Below are 24766 nucleotides of genomic sequence, written 5' to 3'. Positions count from 1 at the left end.
GAATAAGGTGATGAAATTGTTAGGCAGCTACTAGCACTTACTTTGCCCCAGACCTCTTGGGTCTAGAAAGCATTTCTGCCTTGTAGGAGTGCAAGAATGACTTCCTTTTAAACAAAGTGTATTGAAGAAAAACATGGAAGTAATTTGAAGAGAAGTGACATAATTAACATGGGATCTTATTGCTTATTCAGGTGCTTAACAAACTTAATGTGCTTTTCTTTTTATCATGTGAAAATGCAGTTCTAGTGTATGCTAATATAAGCTATGTATTTTCTGAGAATAGTTTGGAAGAAAAGGTGTTACATCTTGTCAAAATAACTTGTTAGAACTACATGTTCAGATTGGGGTAATTTTGTGTATCCACATTTTCTTTTGAATTTGTAGTTTTATAATCATAAAATGACTAATATAACTATATGAAATGACATTCTGTAGACACATGATGTGAAATAGTGAATAACTTTGTGTTACATAAAGTACTGCAATTCCTAACATATCCCCTTCTGACACACTTAACCTATTAAAGACCACCCATGCACTGCTCTTCCCACACCATCTCATTTATAGTTCTTAATCTGTACTGTTTTGCCAGTGCAGTACCTATAAGCTATCCCCTGGGCAGCTCTGTCGTTCCCTGACTGTGGCTGGATGTCCTCCGGTAGTGTCTCTGTAATTTCAGTGGCTCCAAGAGCTGCAAGGATTAAGTTTTTTCTGTTGCAACTATAGCTGCCATCCATGGAGCTTCAGAGTTCAAGTCATTGAGACCAGAATCACTCCTATCTCCTCTCTCATGAGAAAGCTTTTTGGGAAGAACATGGCCCGGTGATCTTTCTTTCCCCCCCCCTCCTTTTTTTTTCACTAATTAGCTTTGTTTCTGAATCTGAACTACTCAAATTTCTTTTGTAAGTACTCTGTCTAACTAGTTTTGTGAACCAGGATCTTCTGTCCCACTTCCTAGACCATATATTAAACTTCCCGCTTGCTGTGTCTTTGACCTGCCTGGCCTTCAAAGTGGCTTCTCTGTAATCCTCAAACTGATAATGCATTCAGCTGCTACAATGATCCTTGCTGTTGGTGTGCTCCATGGTATGTTCTCATGTACACTTTCACATGAAAGTGATACGTCTCAGGTGAATGAGCTCCATAAAAATGTCTGTTCTGTTTTCTTGGCCAAATTTAAACTTTATTTCAGCTAGAGTAAAGAAAAAAGTATTCATATGGGAAATTGCTCTCTTCCATCATCACCTTTTTATTGAGTGTGTGGTGTGTGGCGTTTATATTTACTATCATTTTTTCCGGTTGTTTGAGTAGTATTTTCAGAAATGTCATTTTAAAAGGACCAAGAAAGCACTTCTTTCTAGTTCATAAAAAAACCAAAACAAAAAGAACAAGCTTTTAACTGGAACACGAGGTTTTAAAAATATTGATGTGAGTTTTCATGTGGATTTTCTTCTCTTTTTTAGCTTTTTGGCAGATGGATGAAACAGTAAATATTATTCCCACTGTGGTATTACTTAAATGTCTCCCATTAGTCATGGGGTTTACCTGCATTCTTTTGGCTTTTTCCCAGGTGCTAGAAATGTTCATCTTAGTGTTGCAACAGTGTCATAAAGAAAATGAAGACAAATGGAAAAGATTGTCCCGGCAGATAGCTGACATTATTCTCCCAATGCTTGCAAAGCAACAGGTTGTTATATGATTTTTTTTTTTTTAATTTATAAACATTTAAAATAATTGTTGTAATGTATGTATCAGTAATGGCTTTGAATATTGTGTGTTGTTTTTATAAAAAGACAGATTTTCTTTAAAGTGCGGTTGCCATATCTGAAAAAAAAATTACTGCAGGGTAAACTAAGTTTTTGAATTGATAAAGGTCGTAATTAAATGCATGGTGCATGTGCAGCGTCTTCAAGGCTGTTTCCAGATTTGAAGCTCATTCTACTTCTCTTATGTACATGATAATATCAGAGCACTTAAGTGGTGTGAAGGTTCTCTTCTATTTGTAGAATGTCAAAATAATTTTTTCATAATTGTACTGTGTTTGGTTTCATTTTTTCTTAGTGAGAAGAATGAAGAGGCATAGTCTGAAACTGCATTAATAAATCGCAGAATCATTAAGTAGTTGAGCTTGAAACAGACCTCTAGATATTGCCTTCTTCTCAAAGCAGGGTTGCTTTGTACCACATCCGGTCAAGTTTTGACAGCCTCCAGGGAGGAAGCCTCCATAACCTCTTCCCGTGTCTAAGCATCCTCACAGGCAAAAACCAAATACATATATAGAAAGTATCTTTAAAATGGAATTTCTTGTATTTCACCTTGTGACAATTGCCTTTCATCTTGGTGCTGGATACCACCAAAAAGATTCTGGCTTTCTCTTCTGTTCTTGTGTTGTTGTCTCCTCCCTTTGGCTTCCCTAGTCAGGTACTTGTGCACATTGACAAAGATCCCTCTGAGCCCTCTCCAGGCTGAACAATCTTAGCTGCCTCTTGTAAAACAGATGCTCCAAGGCTGCAGCCATCCGTGCGGCTTTCTGCTGGATTCCTTCCAGTGTGTGCATATCTCAGTATTACTGGACCCCGCACTGGGGAGGAAGAATAGGCCCTTTGTATGTGGAAAAAAACATGACTTAATTTAGGGGGAAGATTTTCAGTTCTACTCCCTAAGCAACAGAGGACTTGTTTTTGATACAGCTTTCCTGGAATTCTTAGTTGAAGGATAAAAAGTAAGCCTGGTGGAATTGTGCTCTTCATGTTCTTAAGTCCGTGATGTCGGATCACTGCTCCCATGAGATCTCGTGGTTATCGAGAATGAGTGATATTGCAGATTAGACAAGAGGTTTTGAGCAAAGCTAAAATACATTCAATTTAACATACCCTTTGTTGTGTATGTATCTTTGCACATACTTTAATATCGGATTATTTAGGCAAGATAGAATCATCCAGATTTCAAGTCCACTCCTTTGCTTTTTGCAGTTGATTGTTTATAATTTGGCTAAAAAAACCTAATCAGGTGTCCTACCTCTGTTGCTGCTGAGTAATACTGCTTATCTGTTGATGGATCTGATGATTAACAATTTTTTTCTCCTAGTTAGTCACCTAAGTCTATTCACGTACAACGTTGCTTTCTATAAATATGCCTGGTAGGATGTACAGAGAGCAGAAAAAAAATTAAATTTTATGACAAGTCAGTCTTTTGGTCTCATTATTTGAATATGGCATATTTCTCCTAATAAAATATGTGTAGTATGTATATTAAATTTCATATGGTAGATTTTTGTCCATGTTCTCAAACCCCTTGTGTAGGAAGGCATACAATGAAGCTGTCTTTTGCCTTGCAAAGGTTTTGATCGCTTTGAATTTTTTTAAAGAACAGTTTTAGCACACACAACTTGTCGTAGATATGTATAAAACATAGAAACAGTGATCTTTTGTTCCGGTGGCCTTTATTGGATGACTACCAATTTATTTTGTATTTTTCCATTGTAGATGCATATAGACTGTCACGATGCTCTGGGAGTACTAAACACTTTGTTTGAAATTTTGGCTCCTTCATCCCTTCGCCCTGTGGACATGCTTTTAAGGAGTATGTTTGTTACACCTAAAACAATGGTAAGCAAGTGTGGGAACCTGCTAAAGCAGGTGCAATATTTCCAGATAAGTGGTAAAAGTGATTGTTTCCAGGCAAAAGAGAGTCTGTTGCCTTTCATGCAAAACAAAGCAGCATGTGTTTATCTTTCATATTTTGTCACGTGGTGTTAAAGTACCTCCAGCAGATTGGAAAGAATTCATTGCAACCAATAAGATTTACCAGCATGAAGCACTTTTTACAGGAACTATGGAACTGCTTATGGATTACTTGTCTTCATTTTGTATTTTGAGGATCAGGAAGGTAGAGAATGCACTGTTATAAATTCTAGAATGCAATTTAATAGCTAAAGTCACACTCTTCACTTATGCAAGCATTTGTACTGTTTTTACAGTCGAGATTGTTAACTTTTTCAAAGACTTGATTTAGACAAGTTGAATGCATTCCTGTGTTGTGTTGAATGCTTTTGAAATTAAATGTTTTCATTAACTGTTGCGTAATATCATACCTACTTGAGAATTGGTCCGACATGAAAGTTGTGTCTTCTAAAGTGCTATTCTCATGGTAGCTGTCAAGCTTATTCACTGTGCCAATAATCTGCTTTTTTGTGTTTGTGTTAGGCATCAGTGAGTACTGTCCAGCTATGGATTTCTGGAATTTTAGCTATCCTTAGAGTTCTGATTTCACAGTCAACAGAAGACATCGTTCTATCTCGTATACAAGAACTTTCCTTCTCACCGTATTTGATTTCATGTCAAGCAATTAACAGACTGAGATGTGGAGAAAATAATGTAGCTGAACCAGAGGATCACGCTGAGATTAAACAGGCTAAGTATCTGCCTGAAGAAACTTTTTCTAGGTATGTTGTCTGTTGAATAACTTGGAGGAAAGATTAAGATTTTTGAGAAATCACAAATATATTATGCAATATATATGCATATATTGAATGGTTATATGATAGGAACAAAGTCTGTTTGCAAGTTGATATGGGAGTAGTGTGTGTGGAGAAAGGATTAAGGAAATGGACGGTAGACAGAGGAGATAAGCAATTTATAGTAGGGCCATTGGACTCTTCTGATACCTGTCTTGAGCCAAGTGGAGGATCTAATGGAGCTGTGAAATCCAGTCCAGAAATTTAACTGGTTAACCTTTTCCTTCTCCCTGTATGGGGTTGTCCCCTTAGTAGAAGTTCAGGTTCTGTACTGGAAGCAGATGGATTCAGATTTATTAAATTAGTCCTGCTCTTCATTTCCTGTTTTTAAGAGCTGGCTTTGTCTAGTGTAGCTTCTCATGCCAGTGTCCTCAGAGAGCAGCAAACTTCAGGCAAAAGAAGTGTGGAAAGATGGCAGTGGTATTATGTTAAAATAATGTTTGTCATTAAGGTGTTATGTTTTAAGGTCAGGGGAAGCATTTGAAAGAGAGATTTGCTTTCAAACAGATTAACTTATTTCTCAAGTATGGATCTTCAGATAGGAATAAAATGCTGTTTCTTATCGTTTAGCTCACTGTGAGGGTGACGGGTAGAGGGAAAAGGGGCTTCTGGACTCCCTTAATGTGACCTTATGCCCAACAGGAATGAGCTGAGGGGTGATTATGGCCAGGAACAAGGATGGCTTTCCTCAAATGCCCGTTTTTGATTTTTCTTTTGATCCTCCCTCCCCACTGGAGGCGTGATATGCAACCTGTAAACAGCTGATTTACTATCATTTGCTGAATTAACCCTCCTCAGCTGAGCTGCAGTAACTGTCATGGTGTGGTTTTGCAGACCACTATAAATGCACAATAGCATTTTGAACATTTGCTGTGTAAGTGAGGAGGGCCAGTGTATGCTTGCTATTGCAACTTTAGCTGAACTGATATCCAGTATGTAGTTAATGAAGGGTTTCTGATCGTCTTTCCATGTCTATGGCATCATATTTTTTTATGCCAATGATTTCTGTAGCGTTTAATTTAGTATCCTATTTAGGAGGAATGAACAAGGATTTCCTATTTTTATTTTTCAAACTTAGAGTTTCATAGGCAAACCTCATGTTATTTTGAAAGGAGTTACTTTGATAGTTTTTCTGTTGATTGTATACATGTTTTTTCAAGGTTCTTATTACAGCTGGTTGGCATTCTGCTGGAAGATATTGTTACCAAACAACTGAAAGTGGACATGAATGAGCAGCAACATACTTTCTACTGCCAGGAGCTAGGCACACTGCTCATGTGCTTAATACATATCTTCAAATCAGGTAATACTTTAAACAATGCTTTTTGTTGTTGCGTGCAGTGTCAGCATGGCTTTCCAGTTCCAAGACAGTCGTTAAATGTGTTCAAACACTGATAAGGGATTTGTAGGTGCTGAAGACATTCTATCCTGTTTAGTATAAAGAACTTCCCAAACTTTGTTTTCATGTATGCAGGTCACACATTTCACATTTCTTCTCTCTGTGGAACAGAATGTAATCAGTGACCTTTCATCTCACCTTTAACTGCCTAAAATTTTCTAGTCCAAAAATGAAAAGTGTTCCAAATTCGTGGCTGTATTGTCATGGGTTTTCTCAGTTTAGTGGTTGGTAGATGTGTCCAGGCTTAAAGTACTGAGTTACAGACCACTGGTTCAGATTCACAATAAGGTACATTTCTATTCTATGTCATAATTAATAAAAACATGCAAAAAACCTCCCAAACAACCAACCAAATACCAAACCCAGAAAAGTAGGAAAGGTGTTACTGTTCCAACTGGCTGATCTTAAGCTGCTTCTTTCAGGTTTGGGCATTCTGCCTCACGTGTCTTCTGCTAGATATCCAATCTCTGGCACTTTCTTAGTCCTTAGCCCGATTCCTCAGTGCTGCTACTAGGAAAATAAGGCTATCTTCCCTTTCCTTCATTTTCTTTAATATGACTGTCCTTTTTGCCTTCAGATTTTCACCCTGTAGCTGAAATCCAACCTTGGATTACAGTAGCTGGCTGCAGTTTAAAAGGTCTTGGCACTACTCCCTAGTTCTTCACGTACTTACAGATATCAGACACAGAACTCTGCCATGGCCTCATCTGTGTAAATGATGTTACAGTACTTCACTACTTAGCAGATTCAGATAACAAAAAAGACATTTAACATGGTTCTGTGCTCCATTGTGTCTCAAAAGACTCTAATTTTTTTTTCTCCTTTTTAAGCTCTTCCTACAGGCTTCAGTTATAAAGTCCTTTGTTGAGAAAAAAAGCTTAGTTCTGTTCCTGTCATTGGTACTAGACAGTAACAGGTAGAAAAGGGAATGGGAAACCAATTGAATTATGTAGTGAGAGTTTGTGCAGCCATGATGGATGATGTTTTTTCTTGACTTGTCAGAAGAGAGCTTTGGCTTAAGAAATGGAGTCCCCAAACTTAAGTTCTTGCTGAGGCACAAAATATAGTAATAGCTACTAGAGCCTTCCTTGATCTTTCTTTAAAGACCACTTTAGGGCACATGTTTTGGATAATTCTCTTTTCCTATACGTCTGTTACAATAATTATTACAGTATATATACTCTTAATTGCTGTCATGGATAAACATTTGAAACAAATTGTAACAGCTTTTTGGAGTAGTCGATCAAATGGTGTCAAGCCAAGACCAGTGAAATCAGGAAATCGAGCCGGTCATTGAAGTTAGGGAAATGGGTTCTTCCACAGTGGGAGATGGGATACTTGAAAGGAGAGGCTCAGTGAATTCTGCTGCAGTGACTGGTGTCCAGGCTGCACTGAGAGACTTGTAAGGAACTGTGCTGAGATTTTCATGCAAAATTAAAACCAAATATGAAAAATAATCATCCAGAACACTGGGATACATCTACTGCCTGATCTCTACAAATTAATCTGAGGCAACAAATCAGCTCTTGAGTACTAGTAGTAATGTTACCTGATAGGGTGTAACAGAGTAGAAGGAAGGAAAGCTGTTCAGGCATTGGGCTGTATTTTCTTGTCGTAGCATTTTCTTTCAGATTTAGGGTTAGGGTGCCTGGTTTTGTAATATTTTTCTTTTATTCAGTTAAAGTCTCTCTGTTTTTTTTTCTCTTTTAAGTGACAGTCTCCTAGCTACATGTGGAGCATATAGTGACTTGTGCCTGGGAACACAGACTAAGGTCTTCTGTGATTTTAGCTACTGTTCTAATTGGATGTTTTGTCTTCTCACCAATTATGGTTTTTGCAAAATGTGAGCATTGGTAACTCCTATGTATTCAGCTGTAGGAAGCAACCAGATTAGAAATGAACATTTTTCAGTGTGCTACTTTGAAGTTGGTAGAAATAAAAGGCATAGACAAAGTGAAAAGATTAGCGTGCAGTGGCTTTCATGAGTGTAGAAATTCACTAGATGGTGCAATTACTGCAAATGCAGGAAGGTAGAAAGGGAATAGCTCTGGTTTGCTGGGAAGTGGAACCTGCGTTTTGAGACTCAGTTGTTATTCCCATTCTTTGCTATTTAGGTTGTATATTTATCAGTTGTAGGGGCAGCTTAAACTGGGCCACGTAGCTGTGGAAATTACTGCTTTAGAGTCCTGTACCTTCAGACAACTATAAGTTTGTGCATTTTCCTTGTTTTCCCTCCCTTTATTTTGGCATATGAAATCAGAAATTGGCGAGTCAGAATGCAAAATCCAGCTCTTGTGCTGAATGTGAAGTTTGCAGGGTAATGATTTTTTTCTCCACTTAAAAAACGAATTCTTTTTGCACTTTAGAAATTGGATGGAAAAGTATCAGTTTAGTTTCAACTAAGTATCTTAGGGAAGGCCTCAGATGAAGTAGGCTTGCAAACAATCTTCCTTATCATGTAGGATAGGATTTATAGTAAGCATGATTCTTAATTAGAATTTCTGGTTTATACTTTAGGAGCAGAACGAAAAAAAAACAATCAGCAAAATCCTGGTCTGTAATTAAAAATTTTAAATTTGGTAAGGATTTTCATTTATCGCATAAACTTTTAGATGTGTGACAGAAAAAATTGAGAAGATAGATTTCATTACAACTGTAGCCTGATCTTAAAACATTATTTATTGAGTCTGGGAGCTGATCATTACTGGTTTACGCGCTGCCCTTGGGTGAACTACATGGCTTACCTTACCTTTGTGAAACCACTTAGGGTATACCTTTCTTCCAGGTGTTGTAGTGGCTTGTGAAACAAGTCTTTTATTCTCAGGGTATCCTGGATAACTTTATAACTTCCAAATTCAGACTAGAGCATAGTTACTCTAATGTGCTTTTATTGTTTTCAGGGATGTTTAGAAGAATCACAGCTGCAGCCACCAGACTTTTTACAGGAGATGGATCTGATGGTAGTTTCTATACCCTTGAAAGTTTGAGTGACCTTGTTCAGTCTATGATTCCCACACATCCTTCTTTAGTTCTCCTCTGGTGTCAAATCCTGCTTCTTGTCAATTATACCAACTACAACTGGTGGTCAGAAGTGCATCAGACCCCAAAGTAAGCTTTGTTTTTGATCCCTAGTAGTGTGTGTCATAATTGTATTTATTAAAATTATATTTTTTTAAATCTAGCTTTTTTTCTCTAAAGCTGTCAGCCAGTTGAACATGAATGTGGTTAGTTTTGCTTTTACTTTATGTGTATACATATCGTCTATGCTGATATCAGTATGTCTTTCAAACAAAGGAAATGAGTCCTGCACTCAGTTGTTCTTCAAAAGAACTGCCAGGTAATCTATCCTCCTTTAAGCCAAGAAAGCTTCCTCTGTTTACCACATTTAGTTAAAATTATAGAAATAACTTTAACAAACTATTCAGTATTTCAGATTTCATACTCCTATGGAGACTTCATATTTCACCTTCTAGCAGATAACCAGCGAGTGCAGATGATAATACACTGTATGAAAATACAATCTGATCAGGGAACTAGAGGTGTATCTGTTCTCAGTGGGCCTGTTATTAAATGCTTTCAAAACATTACTATATTAGCACCATGCTGATTCATTAGCATCAGGCACCATAGTAACCTCACTTAACATTAGTTGTCTGAAATTCAGGGATTTGGTCTAAAATGAGTGTCCTCTTGGTCTAAAGTTAGTTTACTTTTCCTGTCAGGCATTGGAGTGATTCATCCTCGAGGTGTGAGGAAGGTAACGCCCTCTGTGGGTGGGTATCCCTCAGTGTTAACTGCAGAGGGAGATCTCTTGATGCTTGTGCAGTCAATATTAGGGAAGACAAATCTTGCTCTGCAGCATAAGTGGAACAGTACTTGATCAAATGTGAGGATGTTGCCTCAGATCAACCTTGCGATGTGAAAAATATCCTTGTTCCAGTTTGAGGACACGTGAAACTACCAGGCTTAGGAGCACAGTAGGGCAATGAAAATACCTAAGGTGACATCTGCTATTTGAGGTGATTACCTTTTTTGATTTACCAGTACTAACCCCTTTTTGACTGGATTGCGCATCACTTTCCATCTGACACTATACTTAAATGCTCAAGAACACTGGTTGAGCTTGAGAGGAAAATACAGTACTAGGTTCTGGCATCCTACCAGACATTCAGTAGCCCATGGTTTTCTTTTAAATAACCTAGTTAGTTCTTCTGAGGTTCTTCAGAGTGTCCAAGGAAGTAATAAGCACAGAACAAAAAAGTAATACTAGAGTTGTTGATGAAACGAAAGAGATGATGAAAGAGCTGATGGAAAGTGCAGTGTCTGCTTCGGAGCAGTGTAATGTTGAATGAAATTTCTAAGTAAATAAACATTATGTAAGGACATAGGTAGGATATTTCAAGCAGTTTGATTGCTAATGTTTCAGTAGCCATAGTAATAAAATAGTAACAAAATATAATGTACTTCTTGCAGGAGACACAGTCTTTCTACTACCAAATTGCTCAGCCCACAGATATCTGGAGACAGTGGTGAATCGGATTTGGAATCTAAACGTGGTATGTGCAATCGAGAGATAGTGAGAAGAGGAGCGCTGATTCTTTTTTGTGACTATGTTGTAAGTTTTGAATTGATGAATTTTACAACTGTAATTGTAGTTTTATTATTGATATGCATTAACCTCATCTAGTTCACAAGTGTAAAATTAAGTGAAACCAGTAATTTTAGTTTCAGATGGTGCTTCTGTAACCTTAGGTATGACCTCATTTGGCAATTTGTTTCTGTTCTGAGCTGAGAATTCTCTTGACTTGTAAAAGTTACCTGGTGGGCAGTAGAATTAACTACTGAGTATCGTATCTCTTACTTGTGTGGTGGTTAGGGGTAGGCTAAGTAGGGTTAGACTTTCCAGCACCAATAGCAGTGTACAGTATCGAGGAGGCAAGAAATTTCTGTCTTTTAAGAGGAGAGGTTTTATGTTAACATTTAACTTATGTTTTGGTTCTTTAATGAGAGCAGTTTATGTGGAACTAAGAAACTTTTGAAATTAATCTTTCTGTAATATCTAGTATTGCACTTCGATTCGCACTGCTGAGCAGCTTTGGGGCAAGCAAACTATGTTCCTTTCAAATTCAGTTAACCCAAAAGCGATGTTTAAGAAGCATTTTGAGTAGCAATGTATGTTCACTCACCAGAGGCAGATCAATAGTCCAAAGTAAAACCCTCCGAAAGGTGGGGAGTGTCAGCCTCTCAGCACCTCTTGGTTAGCTCTACAGATCTTTTTCTGTTAAGTTGCATTGCTTGTTGATATACACATAGCCTCTGTAGGTTTAAAATTAATTATTGATGGATGTCTTTGGATTTACTCTTCAGAAATTTTAAGGCCAGTAGTAATAAGAAATCTTTAAAAAGAAGCCTAAGCGAAAATCACATTTTACAAAAGACTGTATGTGTATATGTTTATTTCAAACAGCATTTCATTAAAAGCAGCATCTTTGAATTGACCTTCTCAATTTATTTCTTTCTAATGTGGAATTTTTACATAATTTACAAACTAATTATTAATTTGTAACTTACAAATTCATTATTTACTATTTCAATATGTATATCTTGAATTATAAGATCAAAAGCATTTGAAAAAGTTGCCATGTAAAGATAGCAATGGTGATATTAACATATAGCTATTTTATGTCATTATTCTAAAATAGCTACCAGAATTATATATGAAAAACTTCATGTTGTTTCAGGTGAAGTTTTTGACAATTAAAGGCTTAACATGGGTATTGCTGAAATCAGATTTTGATTTTTTCCCCTTTAGTGTCAAAACCTACATGATTCAGAACACTTGACCTGGCTTATTGTGAATCACGTTCAAGACTTGATTAATCTGTCCCATGAGCCTCCTGTACAAGACTTTATTAGTGCTGTTCACAGGAATTCAGCAGCCAGTGGTCTTTTCATCCAGGCCATTCAATCACGGTGTGAGAATCTTGCAGCTGTAAGTTTAACTTTTTAACTTTTTTTAAAGAATAAAATCACTTGTGTTTCAGCATAAGTTTAACTGATAAGTATGCAGATTCTGGCATTTCTGTGTCATTTACTGACTTCTAATTTTATTTTTAAAGCGGCTTCTATAAAAATGCGAAAAGCAAACCTTATAATATATTAGCAACTTGAGTATCAGATGTGTTCCAGTCCATCAAATCTATGAATTCAAGTAGAGCTGGATAAAGCTGCTTTTCTTCCTTACTGGGTGTTGCCTCCACATAATAAATACCTGAATGGTAAATTAAAGCTGTAACTTACATCTTTGACTTCGGTACCTTGGTGGCATAAATAACAGAACCACTAACTACAGAGGCAGGAATAAGAACCAGTCTATCTTCATAGGCTCTGACAACATGAAAATGATATGCAAGCTCATGCCTTCCCCCTTGATTTACCCGATAAGCTGGAGCCTTTTGGTGAGGGAAATACTGGTTCAGAAATTCAGTATGTGATTTCTGTTGATTGTCTTAGTTTTCAAATTAAAAGGAGTGAGTGATGTTTTGTACGGATGTAAAGTTATACTTGTTTCTCTTAATCTTGGGGAACTCACTAGGTGTGAAATGTCTTTTTCTGAGCTTCCTCCAGAGCTAACAGAGGGAGATGCAACTGCACCCTGAGTACTGTTTCCCATCTCTTCCTGTTGTCTCTGTGCAAACCTAGTGCAACTGCATTAGTGCATTAGGTGTGTGAATTGAACACTTTCAAGTCAGTTGAGGTGAATCAGGCCTTTAGTGTCTAAGAATGGGCAGAAAGAGCTAAACTAAATGTACATGAATGGAAGGTGTAGTCGTTCTGTGAAATGTTTGGCGATTATCAGAAAAGTCAGTAAAATTAAAATAGCTGATACTTAACAGTCTGCTCTAAAACAAGATTTGTTCCACAAGTCAAACTCGTTTGTCTTTTTGCTTCTTCTTTTAGATTATTGGTGCTGAATTGGTAATTGTATCCAATCAACAAATAACTATTTGCACCCCCTTTTAATCCTGAATATTCATTGCTGTTTCTATGATTAAACATGTGCTCAAAAAAAAATCCCTATTACTTAGCTGCGTTTGTGAACTGTCTCTTCTCTTGACTATGCTTGTGCTCCTACCTTCTTCCAGCAAGAATTCCATTTTCTCATAGTTATCAAAACTTTCTACAACTCCACCTATGGCTCTTTAGGATTTTTTTTCCCCCAAAGGTTTTGCTCCCTGCTTTGCTTACTTTTTGTAAGAGTAAGCTTTTACAGTTAAACATTGAACAACTCAGTGTTTGTGTAATTAAGCCAGTGACTCAGACCTATTTATATACAGATTATTATATTGATCAGCTAGTTTCTGCTGTAGTTTTTTCTAAGTGCCTTTCCTTTTAGATTTAAGATCTTTGTATTCCAATTGATTACTTCTTTTTGGTCTGGTTTTTTCATTTTGTTTTGTTCCAATATCTAGCCCATAACTCTGAAGAAGACTTTACAGTGTTTGGAAGGAATACATCTCAGCCAGTCTGGGGCTGTCTTAACATTGTATGTTGATAAGCTTCTGTGTACTCCATTCCGTGTGCTTGCTCGCATGGTTGACACACTGGCTTGCCGTCGGGTAGAAATGCTTTTGGCTGCAAATTTACAGGTAAAGATAAATACATTGATCTTATAGTGACCTTCCAGTACCTGAAAGAGGCCTACAGGAAAGCTGGAGAAGGACTATTCATAGAGGCTTATGGTGATAGAACCGGGGGGAATGGGTGTAAACTGGAGAGGGGCAGATTTAGACTGGATGTTAGGAAGAATTTCTTCATCATGAGGGTGGTGAGGCACTGGCACAGGTTGCCAAGGGAGGTTGTGGCTGCCCCATCCCTGGAGGTGTTCAGGGCCAGGTTGGATGGGGCCTTGGGCAGCTTGACCTGGTGAGATGTCCCTGCCCATGGCAGTGGTGTTGGAACTAGATGATCTTTAAGGTCCCTTCCAACCCAAACTGTTCTATGATTCTATGATTTGTAAATAAGATTGGGTAGTGCAAGCGATATAATCAAGTGTAATAATTTTGATATATATCAGACAATGATGATGAAGTTATTTCATTGGAAAGGAATTTTTATATTTAATATATGGATAAGTGGATGTTTACATTTCATTTTATCTGCCTGTAATTCTCCTAATCTGTTCAAAGTACTCATGAATATTTTACTTACTTTTGTCTCAAAAATTCTTGTGACTCTTTCCTATAGAACAGCATTACTCAGTTACCAGTTGAAGAACTGGATAGAATTCAGGAATACCTTCAGAACAGTGGGTTAGCGACAAGGTAAATAATTCCAATATGGGTTAAAATGCCAAACTAAGGAATGTTCCAGTAGTAATTGTTTCAGTTTAGTTTTGCTATGTTTGGATTTTTTTCTTAAAGATAAGATCGTGGGTTCTTCTAGGAGGCAAAACAGGAGGAAAGCCTTGTGAAAAGCTGCAGGACAGTTTTGTATTGGATTAGTTGAATGAGTTGAATTTGCAGTATGCTTAAGAATTAAAGCAATCTAAAGGCTCGAAGGCATCAAATTCTCTCCCCCACATCACACTCAGTCTTTGACTTCTGAGAGACAGCTACCACAAATTAATTCCTTGACAAAACTTCATCTTCCTCAGACTTCTGGATTGTGAGTCCAACCTGGGTGGACTTGATTTTGGTTGTTGGTATTTTTTTTTTCCAAGGCAGCTATATTGAAAGTTTTAACTGTTTCAGTCTCTCAGCTGTTTGAAAGTGAACCGCTATTATAAAAAGGAGAAAATTTTTCAGTTTTTGAAAAGCTGTATTTTAATGTTTAAGAGAGCTTTAAGTTACTCCTCTTGATGTCATTGCTGTTTAATAGTAATGTTTAATAGCTTTTGACTAAAATAAATAAAAAATAGGGGGGAAAGAATCTAAAGCCCAAGACTACAGTAAATTGATAATAATGTGCATTCATAAGTAATGTTATATTTGAATTTTTAAAAAACTCCAAAATCTTTTGAGTGACTTCATACAAGTTCGTACTAGCAGTAACAGAATTAAAAAAAACGAAACCCAAACAAAAAAAAACCCCACCAACTACAAATATCCCCCAAATGACAAAAATCTCTCAGGCCCTGACACTGACATAAATCCACAAACTGGAGTTCCTAATATATATTTTTTCCTAGTATATTTTTTTTAAATTCAGTTTTAGTGGATTCTTCTTACTCACTGAAAAGGTTTATTGTGTAAAGAAAACTGAGCAGCTTGCATTTTATGATTGAGCATATACAAATTTTAAACCTAAATGCAATTTATAACTCTGTTGTTGGTGGTGCTGAGTTAATTTGTTCTGGCTACTGATAGCTGGTGAAATTTGCAGTTTTACATCATATGACTGCATATGTCCAAAAGAGAACTTAAGACCCTACTGCTTTTCTTTTGTATGATTAGAATCGGTTCACTGAATGTCTTTCTGTTTTTAGATGACTTACAAAACTGAGTAAGTTAGCTGTCTGCCGATGTGTTCTTCTATTTTCAGACACCAAAGACTTTACTCACTCTTGGATAGATTTCGTCTTATGGTAGCACCAGACACAGCTAGTCCTTCACCTCTGGTTACCTCACACCCCCTAGATGGAGAAGACCAACCAGCTTTAGAGAATGTAATTCTAGACAAAGTAAGATTATACTTTAAAAAAGTCACTAATGACTCTAAATAAGCTTTTGCTCATTACAAAATATTTAAATAAGGTTTATTTTTACTATGCAGCTAATGTTCTTAGAATTGTCAGTGAATCTCAAATATAGATCAGTGAATGATTTCATATGTGTTGGCTCAGTGTTGAACTTAGGATGAATAATTGGCATGTGCATATGTATTTACATTGACAGTGCTGTGAAAAATTGTCAATTTTTTGTTTCTTTGCATAAGGTTTATATAAGATTCGGTAGAGATAGATATCTACCCTTGTTTTCTTGATGTGTTTACTGCAGTGATTGGTTTATTAATTTACTGAAAAGTGTTGGTTGTCACTTGGAAATTATACATTACTTCTTTGTTGCCACTTCTCAGCTTCAAGTTAATTTGAGAGAACAAACTTGACTACTTAACTGTTTCTGTCTTTTGTGTACTTGGATGCATTTATTTCAAAGTGGAGTGAGAGGCTAAGGTCAAGCCTTTCTAGGGTCTGTGTCTGTCTCTCTAGTTTGTCCCATGGCATAGATAATTTCTCTTTTTCATTCTTTCATATTCTGTAGTGTTGCACTGTAATACGAAATGTGAGTAACAGATGGCAGAAATTATTTGATTAGCTAACAGTTCAGAGGAGACTGACAAGTAGTGGAGGAATCCATTGAGTTAGGAGAGAGATTGAGAGCTACTTACCAGGAGGAAACACTGTGCCTAGAAACCATTCATGCATGACTCTGTCTTCAAATTAAACAGAAAAACTCTTTCTTCCTCTGTTACTATAAATCTGCACAAAGCAAGTAGTTTTTGTATGCTTCCTCCACAAACCCTGAGTAGTTCATGGAATCATAGACTATATCGAGTTGGAAGGGACCCATGAGGGTCATCGAGTCCAACTCCCTGCTCCTCACAGGATCACCTAAAACTAAACCAATATGACTAACAGCATTGTCTATATACTCCTTGAAGTCTGACAGGCTTAGTCACGGTCTAATATTATAAAATTCAGGGTGTCCTATTATGAGAGAAAAACAACTCAGAAAAGGGATAACTGAGCCTCTTCATAATCCTTAGCTGAATTAGTTATTAATTAATTCTTGTTGGCTCATCACTAATAACGTAAGAGATAAATTTGCAGTGATGTGTGATGGTGTCAATTTATTTCAGTGCCTGTTAAAAGTTAGATGTTATCTTCATCTACTGATTTATTTGAATATGAAGACTTTTCTTTCTCAGTTATAGTATTGGGTTTTTTTACTATTACTGCTAGGTTTCTGTGACTACTGGGTGTTCATATTTTTCTAGATATTCTCTTCAGCTTTAGGATGCTGATACATACCCCTGTGCTAAATGTTAAGCTTCTTTTTTCATCATTTCCTGTCCAAACTCTATGGAGATAGACAACTTGCCAGTGAACATTCATTGGTCTATTTTAAGATGGCCCATTCACCAATTGTCTGTTTTGCTTTACTTTTTTCTTTGAGTTCATTTTGACATTAATGTGGCCTAGTGATCGATCTCTTAAATGGACCACAGTCCAGTGCCAATGAGCAATTCTACTCTGCCCCCACAAACTGTATTATTTTCTGAAGACAAATATGGAATAAATTTCTTTCTTTAATTCTTAAAGGACTGGTATGTGTCACTAGTGAGGTCGCAGTGTTGCATCAAGTCTGACTCGGCACTGCTAGAAGGCGCAGAGCTGGTAAATAGGATTCCTCAGCCTGACCTGAACTCCTTCATGACCAGCAAGGTAACTTCTTTGTCAGACAAAACACAGTCAGCTGAAGAGGGTGTAATTATTTCTAATGTTTTTATTGATAGTATTAATAGAATGGATTTTTAAATATAAAGACTTCAAACTTATATAGCACCAAGTTCACTTCTTGAATTTCACTTCATTTTGGAAACTAGAATAGTAGGTGTGGTTTGTTTCTCTGTCTAGCAAATGCTACTAATAGTAGCTTTCTAGTAGTACAGGTTGGTTGTAGAGACTGAAAGTGAAGGTTAGTTTACATATTGCAATCACAAAACCCTAAGTTTTTTGTTTCTAGTACAGTAGTGTTTGGAATTTAAATATGGAACAAATATGTTCTTATTTATGGTGTTCTTACACCGCAATAGAGCAGAGGTCATAATAAGAGGTTAGTTAACTAAAAAACTGTTCATTTTCCACCCTATTAATATGCCAGAATAGTTCCCTCAAATACTTAAAACCAATTTCTTTACTTCTTATTTACTGTTTGTTTTCAGGAGTTCAACCTAAGCTTGTTAGCACCTTGTTTAAGCCTTGGCATGAGTGATATCTTAAGAGATCAGAAGAGTAACCTCTTTGAAACAGCTCGGAGGGTAACTCTGGATCATGTGTCCACCATTGCACAAAAGCTTCCTGCCAACCACCAGGTTTTTCAACCACTGTTGCCAACTGAGCCATCAGCCTACTGGAAAAAACTAAACGATATCTTTGGTAATAGAAATAGTGGTCTTTTTAAGTTCTCTCCTCTGCAAAGATACTTTACAGATGTCTTGTGAATAAGTGAACTTACTATTTAAAAAAAAAAAGATACCTGGGATAAAAGTGCTTATGAAATAATTCTGAAAAACCTTCATTGAGGGGAAAAAAATTCAAACAGCTAGATTTCATTCAGTCTTATTTTATAGGAGATGAGGTGCTGTATCAGTCTATGATGACGCTTTGTCGCGCACTGGCTCAGTATTTGTTGTTACTCTCAAAACTACCAGCTGGTCTCCGTGTTCCTCCTGACAAAGAGGATGATGTCCTGAAGTTTGTAGTTTTGTCAGTAGAGGTAAGAAACTACAGCATAATTAAAGATGTGATGAAGTGTTGAGAGAGGGAACAACTTTGACTTAAACTGATCACCACCGAGTAACTTTTAATCTGGGCAATTTTCTTGTCTTAACTGTAGGATTTTTTTCAGGGATTATTTAATTTGACCTGTGTCAGTGAATCAGATGGGTTTATGGGGCAAGGGCACCTTTATTACAAGGGAAGGTTGATTGATTGATGGAATGATCTTGGCATTCGGGAGAATGGCCGTGCACTGATTTTGGGGTCACTGAACAGAATGATCGTGATTTTTTTGTACTTAATATAAATTCTGTTCTCTCAAGAAGAAGAATCAATAGCACCAGCTAATACAACTAGATATTGCTAAGCAAAAGAAACAAACTTAAACCTAACCCACCTTTGGTTATAAGTTCTTCTGTTGTGAGAATATGCTGTTAATGGGATACCTTTGGTTTTTGCGCAGGCAGTATCATGGCATTTAATGTGTGACCGGATTCCGTTAAGTATAGATCTTCAGGCTGCTCTGGATTGTTGCTGTCTGACGTTACAGCAGGCTAGTCTCTGGAATTTACTGGCTTCTTCGGTTCATGTGACATATGCTTGCTCCTTAATTAATTGCATCAGATTTATCATAGAAGCAGGTAAGTCCAATTTGAACAGCTGTTAGAAAATTTCTTTAATAAACTGTTAGTCATCACTGATCAAATGCAAGGTGACTGGAATATTTCCTCTGAGTCTTTTTTAATTATTTCTTTGACAATTTATTTTTAATATTTGAATTTCTTATTTGAATTTTTTGTTTACTTTTGAACTTGGCAGATACCTTGGAGATATAAATATTTGACTACTATGTGGTTTTGAGCAGAAAAATGTAATCATTTTACATCTAAAATATTTTTTGTCTAATTCAGTTGCAGTTGAACCTGGTAATCAACTACTTAGTCCTGAAAGAAAGAAGAATACTTCAAAAGGCTTAAATGAGGGTGAAGTGGATTCAAATACCCAGAGTAAGTAAATGGTGAATTCCATACTTGCTCTAAACTTTCACTGAAGATGTATTTATAGGTATCCTTTCAGTTACTTTCAACAATGAGAATTCATCTGAGGCCTTATTGGTATTTTATAAATGTTTATTAAATATAGGTTGACATATTTTTAACAGGTATAGTTGTTTCTTCTGTCTGTTTAAACATTAATGCAGATTTTTCTTTTGGGGGTTTCTGTTAGCTCTGCAGCATGATGCAGACTGAGCTTTTTAAAGTGTTAGGGGATCTTTAAATTTCACATGGGAGCAGTAGAATTGCTAACATTTCCTCTGAAGAATGGCAGATGCATCATCTGCCCTATTACGGTATGGGAGCACTATGCTGAGGTGAAAGTCAAGTGTAGTCCATGACAGCATTGTCTTCAATATCCAGCTCTGCTGGTATGGTAGGATACCACTTCCATCTATACAAATCAGCTGCTTGTCAGATTTAGCATGGAGCCATCAATGAGACTGTTTTATGAGCAAACAGATGAGTTTGGTCAAATTCTAACAAATGCTCTATTCAGTGTTGCCCTTTCTTGCTGGGGTTAGGACATGAGCTGCTCTGCTGACAGATCTTGGTTACTGACAGTCTCCAGCACTGAGACTGGCTCCTTGCAGGGAGCATAATAGTAGTACTCTTCAACTAGCTGAAACGTAGAATATTTCTCTGTCTACGTACTTATTGCACTTTTGTCTTTTTAGTTGAAATGCTTTTTCATTAAGCACTTTTTTTCCCCCCTTATCTCTTTAAATTATGTCTTTAGAATAGATTCATAAAACTAAATTTCTTTTTCTCCCAACAAAGGAACTAAGTACATTACTGCAGCTTGTGAAATGGTAGCTGAGATGGTGGAATGCTTACAGACTGTCTTGTCACTGGGACACAGAAGAAACAGCAGTATCCCAGCGTTTCTTACTCCTGTCCTCAAGAACATCATCATCAGTTTAGCAAGGCTGCCTCTAGTGAACAGTTACACAAGAGTACCTCCCTTGGTATGTTCATTATGCTTTGTTTTCAGGACTTTAAAAGCTATAGAACAACTTCCCGAAAACCAAAAATGATGCTTCATCTTGAGTTTTGTGTCAGTAACAAAACATTGTGAAGATATCAAATAAAAGTTCACATTGGAGTCAGATACTTGATTAGAAAGAAGTGTAGTCGCTCCTTACATTCTGATGTGAAAGAATGTCCAGGTGGTGGTTAAAGACAGGAAAAGTAAGCAGTGACTTGGGTGCTTTGTTAGGGCTAATATTTCCTGCTCAGTAGGATTGCTTATCCTGGAAAGACTGCAAAATCTACAGTGCTACTTTATGACACCAGAATTGATAAATTCAGTTTTCTTCATGCTAAGTACCACAACGATGCAGTGGTGCTGAGGTGTCTGAAGTAGTGTCTGAACTAACTGGGGTATTTGTGTGTGTACCATGCCATGGGATGCCACACAGACACTTCCATATTGCATAACTTCAAAACCATCTCAGCACTCTGCTTTTGAGGGGATGTCAAAAGATACTGTTTTTTTTGGTTGAGACATTTTTGCTCACTCTCAGATGTATCTTCATGCTTTCTCAACTGTCAGTACTATGTGAGTTTTTTCCTCTGAACTACCCTTTTACCATCATTTTAGTACAATCTAGGAGACACCTGGGACTCTAAATTCTGAACTGAAATATGTGATAGGAACTTATTTGCTTTCGTGTCCAAACATGGACAGTGGGACTGAGTAATTCAGAGTGAGAGATACGAAAACCCAACCCCAAAATTAGAAAGACAGCTCTTTTAGATATTTAGTCCTTCTCTTTTATATTTGGAGAATTACTTTATTTACTGATGTCTCATTGCTTTTGAATGGTACTTATATTTTTATAGCTGTCATGTTAATGCTATTTCTGGTTTGCATAAGAAGTCTTTCTTTATATTTCTTAAGGTTTGGAAGTTAGGCTGGTCACCGAAGCCTGTGGGTGACTTTGGCACCATTTTTCCTGAAATCCCAGTAGAATTTCTTCAAGAAAAAGAAATCTTTAAGGAGTTCATCTATCGCATCAATACACTTGGTATGTACAGAACTTAAAAGTAATACATTTGGCTTTCATTGGGCATATACCTATTGTTTGAAGTTACTGGATAGCTGAATCTGGTACAGTCTGTATACTTTTGTTGCCAAGAGGAAATAATATTTCAGAGCAGGTTAGTAATTGTGGTGCAATAATTCTTAGGTTTTCCTTGATGCAGAGTAAAAAAAAAATACAGAAACAGAGCCAAAAACTATTCCAAGTCAGGGAGGTGATTTCAGTGTGCTCTACAGAATGGCAACTTGTTTTCTGGAGCATACACTTGACAGTTTATTTGAGAATATTTAGCTTCCCCCTTTTTTTAATTCATGCATAGTAAATAAATAGAATTCAGAGGCACCCCCTCAATATTTTAAATGAGATGTTGTCACTTTAAAGCTTCTGGATATGTCAGGGTTTACTGAAGGAGAGCAGTGGGGCTTAAGAGCTCGGATCTTTGCCAACAGATGAAACTATCAAGGGAAATGCATCAAATTGATAAGGAATGATTGGACTCAGTGACCTAAGAGGTCTTTTCCAACCTAGTGATTCAATGATTCTATGAAATTTTCCATATACTTACGGAAGTTTCCCCCTTTCACCCCTTCCTTCTTGATCTACAGGTTAATATTTGACTGACTTGTGACATAGCACTCATTTCTGTTTGATAAATATAATGCCCAAGATAATGTTCTCATATTTAATTATTTAAATATCATTCGTATAAACTGCAGAGTATTATTCTGGAATCCTCTGCTGTCTTTTATAGGTAAAAATTTGTTCAAAAAAACTTTTTGAGAAGTACTTCAATTTTAATAGTCTATTTCTAGGCAATTGAGTCATTTTACTTTCAGGGTGTGAAAATTTCTTGGACCATTGTGGGATTCTCCATGGCTTACTTTTCTGTGAGGACTGGGCAATAATCTGGATTTTTTTTTCTTGGTTGTGAAAACCTGATAGATCTCAATACATGACAATCAAAATATTTAAATGAAGGCTCTGGGGAGTCCTTATAGCAAGTTTCCAGTACGTAAAGGACGTCTACAGCAAAGATGGGGAGGGGCTCTGTATCAGTGCGTGTAGTGGTAGGACAAGAAGTAAAGGTTTTAAGCTGAAAGAGGGGAGGTTTAGATTAGATATTAGGAAGATTTTTTTTCCTGTGAGGGTGGTGAGGCACTGGAACAGGTTGCCTAGAGGAGTTGTGGCTGCCCCATCCCTGGAGTTGTTCAAGGCCAGGTTGGATGGAGCTTTGAGCAACCTGGTCTAGGGGGAGGTGTCCCTTCGTATACCAAGGGGTTTGGAACAAGATGATCTTTAGGGTCCCTTTCAACCCACACCATTCTGTGATTCTATGTAAGAAATAACCTCAACAGGGTTATTTAAATAATAATGTTCAGGACTGTCCTAAAGAGTTTATGACTTTCTAAAATAGAACAGTTTAAAGTTAAGTTGTAGTGATTACAAAATATGCTGAATTTGGTAAGGAGTGGTATGAAATTAAATCTATGGAAACAATGTATCATTTTAATGCTTTTCCATGCTTTAAGTTTTTATTAAGACATAAATGGCTATCTCCAAATGTTTCCGTAGGATGGGTCAGCCGTACTCAGTTTGAAGAGACATGGGCTACTTTGCTTGGTGTGCTTGTAACTCAGCCTATTGTAATGGACCAAGAGGAGAACCAACAAGAGGTAATCTCAGCCACTGAATTTCTTTAATTAAAGTAAGAAAAATGTAAAAATGTAAAAAAAAACATGTAAAGCAGAAAAATAGTGACTAAACTAAGAAATTCTTTACGTTCTATATTTCCCTGCCTTCATATACTTGTGAGTTCAGGCGCATCCGTCTTCTGGCTTGAAGCTCCTCTAAGCATGTAAATAGTATGGAAAAATTCTAGTGAAGCTGTTCCAACTTTATAGTAGCATGTCACTCAGCACGCACACGGTGTAAAGTTTGTTTGATTGAACATTTGGTTTTAGGCAAGTAGGAGCTCCTAAAACTTAAAGAGAAACAATGTGTGAGAGGACTGTGCCTTTAGGAAATAACACTAATTAACTAGTATGTATTACTGCAGTTAGCTGTGCTGTCTAATAATTGAACTTAAAGAGGAATATCTTTGGTTTAGATTTGCTTGTAAGATTCTTGACTAGAAATGAATTGACCTGGTGATGCATGCCCATGTCTCTCACTCCCAGTTGTAGACCATATATTGGGCTTCTAACTTGGATACCTCAGGTAGGTGTTCAGAACAAAGTGGAGAGCATTTGGGTATCAGAGCTGAAGAAATTTATCTATACCAAAAGCAAAGATGAGAGTGAACTTAGCTATTGTGAAAGAGACTTTTCCTTTTCAGATGTCTTAAGCAACTAGTGAGCTGAATATACTATGTTTTAGTGCTTTCACTTGAAAGGCTTTTTTCCTAGACTCATACATTGTTGGCTTCCAGACTGTGAATGTTCCTGACGATAGGTGCAGAGCCTAAAGCATTTTGAAGAATTCAGAGGGCAGATGCATATAAATAGTGGATCCTGGATAGCAGGCAAAGAGGCTTGTTTCTCTTGCTTTCTTGTGGTTTTAATGCTGTTGAGATAAGAGAAGATGCATGCAGAATGGCTGATGAGTTCAGAGGTTGTGTTGTTGCTACAGTCACGGTGCTTTGAGTCCATTGCTTATGTCAGCTCGATTTCTGGATGGGAAGGAGTTGGTGACTAATATTCAGAATTTTCAGGATTTTTTTTTTTTTACAATGCAAATTACAGTAAGTTCATTTTACAGGAAGATACAGAGAGGACCCAAATTAATGTTCTTGCGGTACAAGCCATAACGTCCTTGGTGCTGAGTGCAATGATGATACCTGTTGCAGGCAACCCAGCAGTAAGCTGTTTGGAACAGCAGCCCCGCAACAAAGCTTTAAAAGCTCTGGACACAAGGTATTTCTTTTACATGCTCTAAAATGTGATCAATACGTAATTACAATTGCTTTAGCTACCTGTAGCAAATATATGTATAGACTGTATTTTCCAAGCAATAGTGTATACAGATGGATCTATTTACATAGGAATTACATGGCTTTAGCATCATGAACTTGCCAAGTTAAATGACTATCTGAAAAAGTCAGTATATTTTTGAAATCTAGCAAACAGTGTGCAGAATGTGTTTCTCAACTCATCTCAGTGTTGGCACATAATGTCATAGAGTAAGCTAGTAAGAGTTGCAAAAAATGGTAAAGGGAGAATCTGCTTGAATTGATTTTTGTTTGGCTTTCAG

The 24766-nt window shown here is 37.0% G+C and overlaps 1 protein-coding gene across 2 annotated transcripts in view; it reads left to right on the top strand.

Annotated features, from left to right (window-relative positions):
• The window catches only part of HTT (huntingtin), an 84651-nt gene that overhangs the window by 44320 nt on the left and 15565 nt on the right, over nt 1-24766 (top strand). For both annotated transcript variants that reach the window (XM_069856422.1, XM_069856421.1), the window contains 19 exons: nt 1571-1687; nt 3486-3608; nt 4206-4444; nt 5677-5819; nt 8816-9023; nt 10389-10530; nt 11728-11907; nt 13388-13564; nt 14163-14239; nt 15459-15597; nt 17239-17361; nt 17862-18075; nt 18270-18415; nt 18881-19058; nt 19329-19424; nt 20253-20440; nt 21376-21502; nt 23090-23190; nt 24275-24429. In XM_069856422.1, the coding sequence (XP_069712523.1) occupies nt 1571-1687; nt 3486-3608; nt 4206-4444; nt 5677-5819; nt 8816-9023; nt 10389-10530; nt 11728-11907; nt 13388-13564; nt 14163-14239; nt 15459-15597; nt 17239-17361; nt 17862-18075; nt 18270-18415; nt 18881-19058; nt 19329-19424; nt 20253-20440; nt 21376-21502; nt 23090-23190; nt 24275-24429 (2873 nt within the window). The remainder of the gene's footprint in view (nt 1-1570; nt 1688-3485; nt 3609-4205; nt 4445-5676; nt 5820-8815; nt 9024-10388; nt 10531-11727; nt 11908-13387; nt 13565-14162; nt 14240-15458; nt 15598-17238; nt 17362-17861; nt 18076-18269; nt 18416-18880; nt 19059-19328; nt 19425-20252; nt 20441-21375; nt 21503-23089; nt 23191-24274; nt 24430-24766) is intronic.

This window comes from Phaenicophaeus curvirostris, chromosome 4 (genome assembly GCF_032191515.1).
Source record: "Phaenicophaeus curvirostris isolate KB17595 chromosome 4, BPBGC_Pcur_1.0, whole genome shotgun sequence".
Lineage (NCBI taxonomy): Eukaryota > Metazoa > Chordata > Aves > Cuculiformes > Cuculidae > Phaenicophaeus > Phaenicophaeus curvirostris.
This window is presented reverse-complemented; position numbering and strand designations above follow the sequence as displayed.